Genomic DNA, 12604 nt, shown 5'->3' with positions numbered 1-12604 from the left:
TTTAGAAAAATTCATTATCTATGTTTGAACGAAGTTCTCAAAATATTTTTCAACACAGCTCTGTGTATATTTAATAGATACAAATAGAATTTGCTGGTTTAATACTTCATATTTTATCTAATTTATCAATCTAATTTTCAGACATCACAGGGACTGACCTCCACATTGACATTGCGAATCTGTAAGTTGACTAGAGAAAACTCCTGCTGCAGAGTTTGGGGTATGTCATTCTTAGCACTGGACGACAGGCCTGACTGAGGCCCGTCAAACTGATCTGTGAACAGACAATCATTCTTACATTAATGAAAAAAAGCAGACTATTTTTCACATTACCATAAATGGAAAATGGGGACGTAATTAATTTTCAATCAATGAATGAAAAGTAAATAAATAATCTTTAAAAAAAAAATATTGTAATTTTAATTAAGTTTAGGCATCATTTTTTGTAAAAAATCCAACAAATACAAATCCATAAAAACACTGAGCATTTTTTTTATCTTATTAAACATTAAAATTTAATAGATTTGTTACATTAGAATTAACTCTGTCACTTTTGCAATTTACTGCATTAATTTCAGCATTAATTACATTTTAAAATACTTTTAAACAGTGTAATACACTGTGCGATAATATTTAATCAAATATGACAGATAAACTGATTTTTACAGAAACAGCATGAATTTACTTTCATATCTTCTATTAAACATGAGTCTTCACTCATGAAAACATTTATACAGTCATTAATGTAAAAAAAAAAAATCCACCAAACCGAGATCCCAGAATTTCAACTTCTATGAATTAATAATAATAAAAATAATAATAATAACAACAACAATAATAATAATAGTATACTTATTTAAAAAAATAAACAAATAATTAAACAAACAACCATTATTTATTTATAATAAATAAACAAATAATTATACAAAATAATAATACACTTATTTTAAATAAAAAATAATTAAACAAATAATTTAAAAATAAATAAATAAACGAAGAATTAAACAAACTCATAATAAGAATACACTTATTTAAAATAAACAAATAATAATAATTATTATTTAATTATTTATTTAAAATAAATAAACAAATAATTAACAAAAAATAATAATATACTTATTTAAAATAAATCAACAAATGATATATATATATATATATATATATATATATATATATATATATATATATATATATATATATATATATATTTATAAAAAGAATTGAACAAAAATAATAATAATAAAGAAAATAAAATAAAACAATAATAATAATAATAATAATAATAATAATAATAATAATATACTTATTTAAAATAAACAAATAATTAAGCAAATAATAATTATAATACTATATTTATTTATCATTTAAAAAACTAAATAAATAATTACACTAATAATAATAATAATAATAATAATAATAATAATAATAATAATAAAAACCAAAAACATTACAGATTGCACAATCAAATACCAATTTTAAAATGGGCCACAAAACAGTGCTTATTTACAGAACATTCAACTATTCAGCATATTTCTGAAAATAATTCTGGATCAAACCTAAACAAGTAATTCAATAAATATGTATTTATTTCACCTAGTGAGTTGTCCGCAGTGAATCCAGGACTCAATGGTGGTTCAGAGTCTTGGGATCTCAGCGTTTTCTCTGTCTCAGTGGTGAGCTCATCCACGATTTCATTTGCACAACACAACTACAAAAACATGCATCCATCAGTCAGTCTCTAACATAACATCTCCAGCTGTATAGAAACAAAAATCCATTCCTAAGCATCACCTTCTGGAGCTGAGGATCAACTCTCCATATTCTCAGGGTTTGATCTCTGGACAACGTGACCAGCTGGCAGTCTTTGGACCCTAAGATATAAATGAACAGTGCACAAATACAATTATTTTTTGCTATGAAAGTGAAAATGAAGCATTCATTGCCAGAATTATCTCCATTATAGATGGAAGCAATTAATTGACCATTGAGTAATTGCTAAACTCTATTAAGGATTGATTATAGCACATGGACATCAATTATTGATCATTGTTTTGAGGCAGATACAGCTTATGCACAAAAGACGGACAGCAGAAAAAAAATTATAGTTAAAGTTGGTATGCATGATTTATTAAAAACTCTCCAGTTCTATGGTCACAGACACAAAATATTGGCTTATTCATTTTCCTTCGGCTCAGTCCATTACTTATTAGGAGTTGCCACAGTGGAATGAACCACCAACTATTCCAGCATATGTTTTACGCAGTGGATACGATTCCAGCTGCAACCCAGTACTGGGAAACACCCATACACATTCACACACAGATGTGATGTAGTCAATTTAGTCAAAAATTCACGGTAACAATTTAGTATAACTATTTCGTTATAACTAGTTAATAGTCCATTAATAAACTGTTAGTTAGTGAGTTATAAATGACTTGTTATATAAGTCAATAGTTTGTTAATTATTTATAACTGTGCCTTATAAATAGCCAATATATAACTTACAAGCTGTTAGTTAACAAGCTTTAAATGACTTTGTAACAGTTTTTTAATGTTATAACTATACCTAATTAATAAGTAATAGATCATAAACAAGCTGTTAGTAAATTACTTACTAAGACTTGTTAAGTTTCAGTTATTAGTGTATATATGTTATAGGGCGTTATTCTAAAGTTGCAACTATTCTTTATTTATTAACTGTAAGTAAATGAGGAATAGTTGCATCTTTAGAATAACGTCCCAATAACATACATAAACTGATAACTAACACTTAACTAATATATTAACTCACACTTTACAGATCAGTTGTTCATAGTTTCTTTATTTTTTTTAGTGTTTTTTTAGAGAGAGAAAAGTGTTTCTACTGGTGGTTTGTCAAGCCCACTCACTTGTGTAAAGCGCATTTCATAAATGCATAACGTTTTGAGGTTGTCATGTGATGTGGTGGGAGGAGAGAAGAGGCAGTTTTGGTTTTGATGACAAGGGTTCAGACTAATAATTGTCAATTCAAACACAAAATCAATCTGGGGATTTTGTGGTAAATAACATTCCTTAATTTCCTTCGACTGCCAGCTCTGCTCACCTTCTTTCTGCGGCCTCCACTGAAACTCATACACAACATCGTCATGGCCCACAAACGCATGAACAGGGCTGTTCAGCTCCAGTGTGCTCCACAGGAGGAGGCTGTTCTCACGCCGAAGCTGAGGAACCATCACTGTAACCAGCCCATTTGAGAAAGGCTAGACAGAAGAAAAGGAGAGGATGCAGTGAGTACTTTACAACATGCAGATTCTCCATTATTTGAATTACTAATTTTCATTTTTCATCTCTTATATTAACAGCGTAAATACAAATAAAAATATAAACTTTAAAAATTCACTAATGAGCAGCACGGTGATTTAGTGGTTAGCACTGTCACCTCACAGCAAGAAGGTTGCTTGTTCCAGTGGCAGCCAGGCCAGTTGGCATTTCTGTGTTGAGTTTGCATGTTCTCCCTGGTTTCCTCCGGGTGTTCCCCACATTTCAAAAGATATGTGGTAAAGGTGAATTGGATTAACTAATTTGACCATAGTGTGTGTGTGTGAATGTGAGTGTGTATAAGTGTTTCCTAGTACTAGGTTGCGGCTGGAAGGACTGGATAAGCTACACAGCGGATGCCCTTCCAGCTGCAACCCAGTACTGGAAAACACCCATACACACTCATACACTAGTCAATTTAGCTTATTCAATTCACCTATAGAGCGTGTTTGGACTGTGGGGGAAACTAGAGCACCCACACCAACATGGGGAGAACATGCAAACTCCACACAGAAAAGCCAACTGGCCTAGCCAGGACTCGAACCAGCGACCTTTTTCCTGTAAGGCGACTGCTAACTACTGAGCCAATGTGCCGCCCATTTTTACATATTGTTTTTATTGTATTTTTGAGACTAAAACAAAAATACGTAATCATTTTAAACATTTGCCTGATAGAGATCATCACAACAGAAACAAACAAAGTATTTAAAATGAAAATATCAAGAAAAATATATATTTAAACTGCATATTTAAACTTTACCGTGTATCTGGCCTTCCACACAGGCACCTGACAGGATAAGATATCAAGGTACTTCCGGGGTTGTCTGTAATCCCAGAACTTTTGAGATAAATCAGTATAAAAACAGAATCAGCAAAACTGCAGCTAAAACTATTTAAGAATATGATCAATAATTATGATTATACTCACCCGAACAGAGTTGTCCTGACTAGAAGTAGCCAGGATGTACTCATTATCAGGGTGCCAGTCCAGACCGTTAATCTTTGACAGGTGGGCAGCGACGTACTCGACTGCAGTGTTCGATTTCTGAAATGGAATACAGTAGAATAGAATAAATGTTTTATTTCCATTGAAACTTGTGGGAAGTCCAACAAAAACCCTGGTGTAGCGCAAACTGTGTGGGTCCACCTATAGACATACAAAGTTGAAGCAGGGCTCAACAATAAGGACTGCCCGATGGCCCGGGGCCAGCATGAGAGATGTTCGGGACAGTAAAGAGAATCGTTACTGGCCCGATCAGGCCAGTGCTGCCTTGTCATCAAATTTTTATTTGCCTGCTACTGTCAATTGTATGCAAATACAGTCTTAGAACTGAGAAACAATTTGTGCTTTTAAGTCTCAGAATGCTACGTTTTCTGTAAAGTCGTGAACCCCATATTGCTTTTTGGTTCCTTTTATCTGATTGGTTGTTGTTAGCACGTTATTTTTTTCACAACCTGGTAAAAACCAGAACAGTGAAGAGGCGACAACATCAAATTATGCGGCTAAAAGAAAACGTCTGTTTCCAACGTTGTGGAAAAAGATATTTACATGGGTACAACACAACGAAAAAAATGAAGTGATGTTTTGCATAATTTTCCATCACTTTTAAGTCAGCCACTTTTTGTTTAGCAATAAAATACCTGCACATTTTCCATACTGCTGTATTTTACTGCTAAATATTTTAACATTTTAAAAATATTTAAATTCTAGATTCAACGACATTATTTTGACACATTATTTAAAATATGTGGCTAAAAAAATTGCTATTTTTTATTTATTTATTTTTGTGGGGCCAGTGAAAATTTTGGCAGGGCCAGTAAAAATCTGAACTGCTGGTCCATTCGGAATTATTAGCCGCCCTGAATTATTAGCCCCCCTGTTTATTTTACTTGTGATATTCTGTCATGCGAAAAGGGGCGGGATAAAACAAGCTTATTAGACGAGTTTGGCCACCCCTGTTTTATGAAGTCATTACCCTAAAAGTGTGATCTTTTAATGCAGCATGTAAATGTGTATAAGTTACCACTGTAACACCTCTCTTTCACTTCACAATCGTATGTTTTTTTTTTCGTGAAACTTAATGTTTTGAAAGACATGTCTGAAGTAAATTTATGCATTTATTCTCACATAAAGTTATGTTTATGATTGGCAGAAAGTTGTTGAGCAACAGAGGCAGGCGAATTCAAATGCACAGGGAAATAAGACACTGAAATGCGTTAATTGTGACTGCGGGTGTTCAAGGTAGTGTTACATATGGAGTAACTTTATTTTGACAATGCTGGTGTGTATTGTTGCATCCTCTATTATCTGCCTCATTCTCTCTCTCTACATGAGCAGCGATCAGGTTCTCTGTGTGGCAGTGATATCTTTCTGTCAGAAACCTTTTATTATTTTTTTCAAAGTCATCTGGTGAGATACTCTGTTAAAAACGATAATAGGAAAATATTGTGTATTAGCGGTGGCTAAATGTTTACTTACTGCTGAATGATCTAAGGCAGGGGTCTCAAACTCAATTTACCTGGGGGCCGCAGGAGGCAAAGTCTGGGTGAGGCTGGGCCGCATAAGGGATTTCACAAAAAAAAAAAGTCCTCAAATGTCATTATTAACAGTTTTAATTATTTCTTCTGAACATGAAGTGTCCTGAACATTAATAGAACATTGGGTGAAGATTATGAACAGTTCTTCTGAACATGGCATCTTTTGCCTACTCCTTGCTGCCAGAGACTTGACAGCGCTTCTTCTCACAAATCTGAACCACATTTGGCTTTAGAGCGGAAGCAGTTGAGACCCTCAGTATGGCTTGAAGATGATCATCAAGTCTAAACCTGAAATTTGACTTATTGAAGTTCAAGGTGGAGAATAACTTCTCACACACTTCTCACACACTCAAAACTTCCATTCCCTCACCTAAAAAACGGCATATATATGTATAAATAAAACACCCCCACCCCACTCCAGTCACATCAGTTTGTGCCAGTCTGTATCTACCTATAATATATATAAGATGCAGGCTGTAGCTAGGTAGGTGGCAGGCTGCAGATAGGTAGCTAAGTAGCAGGCAGGGGCGGGAACAGCTTACCTTGATTCTGGCCGGCGCGAGTTCCCTCCTAACACTTCCCGCCCGTCACAGCGTCTAACAAAGGGGCGGGGTGCGTGGTGACGTCACCAGCATCCCCGCCCCTTTGTTTACACGGCGGGCGGGGAATGCCAGTGACCGCTGTGTATGGCTAGAATCAGCGGAGCGGGGAGCGCTCTCTCTCCCCGCTCCGCTGATTCTGTCAGTGTACAGCGGTCGGCGCGGGCCACAAAATATTGCACTGAGGGCCGCAAATGGCCCGCGGGCCGCGAGTTTGAGACCCCTGATCTAAGGGAAGGCCCTTTGTCTTTTGTCACGTTTTCTCCTGTTTAATGGATAGTCAAGGAGTATAGGATTGTTGTTTTATTTGCAGATCTTTATTTTCGGTTTAGGTAAGAGATCTAGTATTAGGTTGCGTACTTTTTATTGGCCCTTTGTTCGCTTGTGTGTGCTCGCGAAGCAGGAAAAGGACTTTGGGTGACCTCTTTGAATAGACGGTCATCCTTATCGTTATGTGCGTAGCGCGGTGCATCCGCTACAACACATAATTGGGGGCTCGTCTTTAAGGTATTGTGTTAGCTCATCTGCCTTTTGTTTGTCTGCACATCAAATTGGGTGAGTAAAACTTTTTTCTCTCCCTCGTGATTGTGGTAATAAATTTATCAGAACGCTTTTGTGTTTATGATGTAACAAGTAACAGAATGACATAATCACCCTCTTGTCCCAGATTCTGACATCCCCATCGTGACTCGATGCCAAACAATAATGATTCCGTCTGTTCCACTTCACCTGAGAGGCTCCAGCTGAAACACAGAGGAAAAGAATCAGGAAATCAAATCAAAACTACAGACAGCAGAGTTTAAATAAACTGATCAGTTCTTTGGACTCACCCACAGCAGACAAAGTCACAGTTGGCCTCCGAGTGTCACTAGAAATCAAGCAAGAAAAGCATAAAATATGAACCGTTTAACAAACCATGCATTGTACACTTTTTCAACACACTCACCTTGTGTCCCATATGTATATGTATGTGTCCACAGAACTAGTGACTAGAAACTCTGGCTCAAACCACGACCAGTCCAAATCACTGAAACAGACAGCAAACTTTTTTTTTAATCAAATCACATGCACTGTGTGTTATATTAGAATGTACAGAACGAAGAAAATCTTAGAATATTAGATTATTAGAACATTAGAATGTACAGAATGTACAGAACATTATTATTAGAACATTAGAATGTACAGAACAAATTGAAAGATCTTCTTTCATTAAACAAGATTGGGGAAAAAATATACAGTGGGCTAATAATTCAGGAGGCATTCTGACTTCAACTGTGCATCTTAGTAAAAATCCTTTCGAAATATTTTTTTCGGAATCAATAACCGAAGTAGGCGGGGCTTGATTTTGTCCATATGGAATTGATTGGACGGATATGATTTGGCATTGGTGGAACACGTGATTGACAGATTGATTGATTCTCCACTAGAGTCATACCGCCCCCACAAACCACATATGAACATTGTGATTGGCTGAGCCTTTTCCCGCTGTCATATGAGAGGCTGAGCAGGGGAATTTTCCTATGCAAGAATAAGGTGTGTAAAGTGGATGACACGCAAATGAGGATGGTGGCAGATGGGGGTTCAAAGGTTGCCAGCAAAGTCAAGATCAAACCTATGCCTTCATAATAAATACTGCAATATTTCACAAATAATTTAAATTCATATTCACTTTAAAACAAGCTCCTCCAAATTCATAGTAATTTCAGCTTGAATTCATGTGTTACCTTATTACACGTGTGTGGCCTTGCAAAGACGTATGTGATTTACCAGATCCATCCCGCCATGTGTACAAGTCGACACGCTGGTTACTCTGGATGAAAATGAGAAAGGCATTATTTACAACCTAAAAAGTTCATGTAAAACATAATAATAAATGAACAGAGAACAAAACCTTGCCAAGAAAAAATAAATGTTGACATAATTGTGATTCTGTGATTTCTATTGATTACATCTTCTCCTATGCATTAATTTAAGCCTGCTCTTCCACGCTTGTTGTTTTGCTTGTTTATTTGTATTTTTCTTGGTATTTTGGTATGATGTTGTGCAAAGTTGTTGAGAAAAATCTAATAAAAACAATAAATAAATTATTTAAATAAATGAAATATACATTTATTTATTGGTATGAGAAGGCTTAATTTGTAAATTGCGATGTCCTGGAACAGATCGAGGTAACATAACTGGCATGTTACCCAAGGATGAAAAGGTGTCGTGGATGAAAATGTACAGCGTGAGGGGGGATGGGGGGGATTGTCACAGACAAAAGTGAAGATCAGGGTCAGGGTTGTCGCAGAAGAAATTGAACAGTGGATGGGGAGGAGGTAGGTTGAGGAGGGGGATTGGTAAAATAAGGTGCTGGATCAGATTTCAGAGGTGCCGGATCCGGAGTGTTCTGGCACAAATTAAGCCCTGGGTATAAAGCATAAATGAGTACACTCCCTTTTAAAATTAAAATAATATCTATTTCTCAGTGTATACAGCCAATACCTTTTGGTGCAATTAAACAATTTATTAAACAGTTTATTAAACATTTTCATCCATTAAAATATATGTTTGGTCATCTAACATCTTTAGGAATATAAACATAATACATTTAAATTCAAATGACATATTACAAAAAAACTAAATTGAATATTTTTTTTATATCTTTTCTACTGATTTTTACTGTTTGGGTGTGCACATTTTTGGACTGTGATCATAATTTTTTTGTTAGATTAGTTTTAGTTTTGGCTTTGGTAATGACTAATCTAATGTATACAGTATGTACAAATACAGTTGAAGTCAAAATTATAAGCCCCCCTGAATTATTAGCCCTTCTGTTTTTATTTTCCCCGATTTCTGTTTAACGGAGAGAATATTTTTTCTAACACATTTCTAAACATAATAGTTTTAATAACTCATCTCTAATAACTGATAAATAGCTTAAAGGGCCAAATAATTTTGATCTTAAAATGGTTTTAAAAAATGAAAAACTGCTTTTATTCTAGCCGAAATCAAACAAATAAGACTTTCTCCAGAAGAAAAAATATTATTAGACATACTGTGAAAATTTCTCTGCTCATTCAAACATAATTTGGGAAATATTTAAAAAAGATTAATAATAATTCTTACTTCAACTGTAAATTATTGTAATGCACCCTGTAGAAAATATTAGTTAAAAAGAGAAATCTGTGAGGGGTGAACTCATGTATGCTTAATCCTGTACATATAATTAATATTTGTTTACTTACAGATGCAGCAAATATATGGGCGTCAGATTTGTGTGGGTTCCACTGGACTGTCCCAACGTCCCATTTGCTCTGGCGGCTGATTTTACGAGGAGCTTCGGACGGGGTTTCTAAATTAACAACGTATAAGAATCGTCTCCTGTGTGAAAGAATAAATAGACTGTGTTATGACAGAAACAGATTTAATAACAGGGCTGCACAATATATCGTTTTAGCATCTATATCACAATGTGTGCATTTGAAATAATCACATTGGATTATCCGCGATACAGAGTTGGAATTATAGTTGGTCAGCAATGAAGACTGTACAGTGTTACTTCATATTTTGCATTACATTTGAGTATTCAATTACTGTACCTGAATATCTACTGTTTGACTTATAAAACACTTCTTATTTCACTTTTATTTTTGCTCTATCTTGCTTATTTATGCTCGCAATTTGTTTGATTCACTCCACTATAAGATTATGCCAGTCAATCTAAATTAAAGATTTAATTGCAAATAGAGCTATTTAAGTCATCCGCTGAAATTCTATTCATATCGCAATATATAGCCAAGAAAAATACAATAGCAAAATGTCAGATTTTTCTAATATCGTGCAGCCCTAATTTATAACAATAAAAACAGTATATGCAGCACATAAAACTTTGCTAGAGCTGGTGCAGGAGGGTGTGCTGGTAATTCCCCATGATGATGTGACATTAGTGGAGGTTTTACACACCCAGAGAGAACAGCGTGCTGGCCCAGACAGTCCACTGACATAGCATTAGCCTGAAAACAGAAAAGTTTATTATATAGCATACATTTCAGGCTTATTTCAACTCTTTTAAATGTTACAGAAATTCAACTACAGCATTGTTTGAACTACAGTGGCGTTGATAGAACTGAACATACAGATTTTTAATGAATAAGTGAGAGATGAACATAAAGACTTTAACCCTTGTGTGTTGTTGGGGATGTTTTCATCCACCCAGGGGTGATTTAAAGTCTTAATCTGGCCACAACTTTCTATGTGTTTCTGAAAATGGAATGATTTTGGTGACAAATCTTAGTTTGACACAGATTTTCGGAAATAAAATGCTTTGAAAAACTCAATACACTCTGGGTAAATTTACTACCCTTTGTCATGTTAGTGGATGTTTTTGCCCCATTGACTTTCATTATAAAGACATTTTTGATTGCAAAGCCATGGCACCATATAATCATGCCTTCTTGACTGTTGCTGGTTTTCCTTGATGGGAAGAGGTCAAATTTGCCATGGCTTTGCAATCAAAAAATGCCATTATAATGGAAGTCAATGGAACAAAAACAGCAACTAACATAACGAAAGGATCGTCAATTTAAATAATCCACAAGAGTTAAACAACCAACATTAAAGAACTTTAAAAATATCTTGATATATATTTTTTTATCAGGAAAAACTTTTAAAGTAGCATTTTTAATGAAAAGTACATAAAATAAATTATTATTTTGAGTGGATGCCTCTCGGGCAACGTCTAAAGTCAACTAGATGTTCCTCAAATCGTTATAAATTTACTTTTGTACCAAAAGCAATCCGGTTGCATAATAAATGTGGATGATCAATGGTTTATAATTATGATTTTATATATTTTTTGTTTGTGTTATTGATGGTACATGTGTCATTTGTGTTAAATGTGAAGCATCAGAAATATCAGCATGAATAGCCCCAAGAGAATTAATAAAGCTTTAGGCTAACTAAACCAAGTTTTTACAGAATAATTGAGTGCCAAATTCCACATTTGGACTTAAAGCCCTTTAACAACCAACGTTAAAGAAATTTTAAAGTATATTTTTATCAGGAAAAAAACTTTTAAAGTAGCATTTCTTTAATGAAAAGTACATTAAATTAAATAGCTATTTGTGAGTGAATGCCCCTATGGCGACGTATAAGGTCAATTAGATGTTCCTCAAATCATTATGAATTTACTTTTGGGCTTGAAGCAATCCGATTACATAATATATGTAGATGATTGATGGTTTATTATTATTATTATATATATTATTTGTTTGTTTAGTTGATGTTACGTGTGTCATTTGTGTTATATTTAAAGCATCATAAATATCAGCATGTATTGCCCCAAGGAGATTAATAAAGCTTTAAGCTAACTAAACTAAAAACAACTAAAAAACACATTTTTGCAGAATAATTGAGTGCCAAATTCTACACTTATAAACAACCAACATTAAAGAAATCAAAATATATATTTTTTATCAGGACTATCCTTTGAAGTGGAATTTTTTTAATCAAAACTTAAGTACACTGGAAAAACTTGCTGTACTTGTTCTTAACCGTTTGATCTTTGACAATTTTAGTGCATTTTTATTGTATTTTAGTGTAATTTCATAGCATTTTAATGTATTTTTGGTAATTAAAATTCACTATACAATCTTCTGTTATCTTCAAGTTTTGTAAACATAAGAGTTTTAGTTAAATAAATAAACATTGCTTTGATAGTCAATATTTAATGACATTCATCAATTTGTATTGTAGTTTAAGGATAAGTAACAACCTATAATCTTCTTGATGTATGAACTATCAACTACTTATTGAACCACAGTTCTCAGCGGTCATTCTACCATGACTGCCTTCAAAGTCTTCATTAACAAGACGTTCACTGTGGTACTAATAAAGCACAGTGTATACCATGGTAAGTTTATAAAGGGAACATATTAGTAAACAAAAGAATGTCATTCAATTCAAAGTTAAAAGACGTCGCTTAGCTTTGCCATTTAAGCAGTGCATGCTTGTTGCTTTAAAGTTGTTTGAAACTACACTTCTAACGCATTTAAAGCATGCACACGCGTGTAGCGACTGTTCACCTGTGCATCTCGAAACTCCACCACCACATTCTCACTGCTCCAGCGGGCCGCCATCTTCACCCCACCTGAACGTCAACAAATGACGTGATACTAACGGGACGATAC

General features: G+C 34.3%; 1 protein-coding gene across 22 annotated transcripts in view; it reads right to left on the bottom strand.

Moving 5' to 3' along the window:
• wdr59 (WD repeat domain 59) overlaps nucleotides 1–12565 on the bottom strand; it is a 36515-nt gene extending 23950 nt beyond the window's left edge. For all 22 annotated transcript variants that reach the window (XR_015514533.1, XR_015514534.1, XR_015514535.1 and 19 more), the window contains exons 1-13: nucleotides 12500–12565; nucleotides 10380–10429; nucleotides 9662–9797; nucleotides 8159–8244; nucleotides 7381–7461; nucleotides 7265–7302; nucleotides 7089–7177; nucleotides 4226–4342; nucleotides 4058–4135; nucleotides 3083–3239; nucleotides 1792–1871; nucleotides 1594–1708; nucleotides 159–274 (exon numbers count right to left, since the gene is read on the bottom strand). Coding sequence is in view for 1 of the 22 variants with exons in the window: in XM_087292799.1 (XP_087148925.1) it covers nucleotides 159–274; nucleotides 1594–1708; nucleotides 1792–1871; nucleotides 3083–3239; nucleotides 4058–4135; nucleotides 4226–4342; nucleotides 7089–7177; nucleotides 7265–7302; nucleotides 7381–7461; nucleotides 8159–8244; nucleotides 9662–9797; nucleotides 10380–10429; nucleotides 12500–12553 (1197 nt within the window). In the remaining 21 variants the exon portion in view is untranslated. The remainder of the gene's footprint in view (nucleotides 1–158; nucleotides 275–1593; nucleotides 1709–1791; nucleotides 1872–3082; nucleotides 3240–4057; nucleotides 4136–4225; nucleotides 4343–7088; nucleotides 7178–7264; nucleotides 7303–7380; nucleotides 7462–8158; nucleotides 8245–9661; nucleotides 9798–10379; nucleotides 10430–12499) is intronic.
• Between the last annotated feature and the right edge of the window lie 39 nt (nucleotides 12566–12604).

The sequence above is a fragment of the Danio rerio genome, chromosome 18, assembly GCF_052040795.2.
Source record: "Danio rerio strain M-AB ecotype USA chromosome 18, GRCz13ab, whole genome shotgun sequence".
Taxonomy (NCBI): Eukaryota; Metazoa; Chordata; class Actinopteri; order Cypriniformes; family Danionidae; genus Danio; species Danio rerio.
Note: the sequence above shows the minus strand (reverse complement) of the source record. Positions and strands in the feature narration are given on the sequence as shown.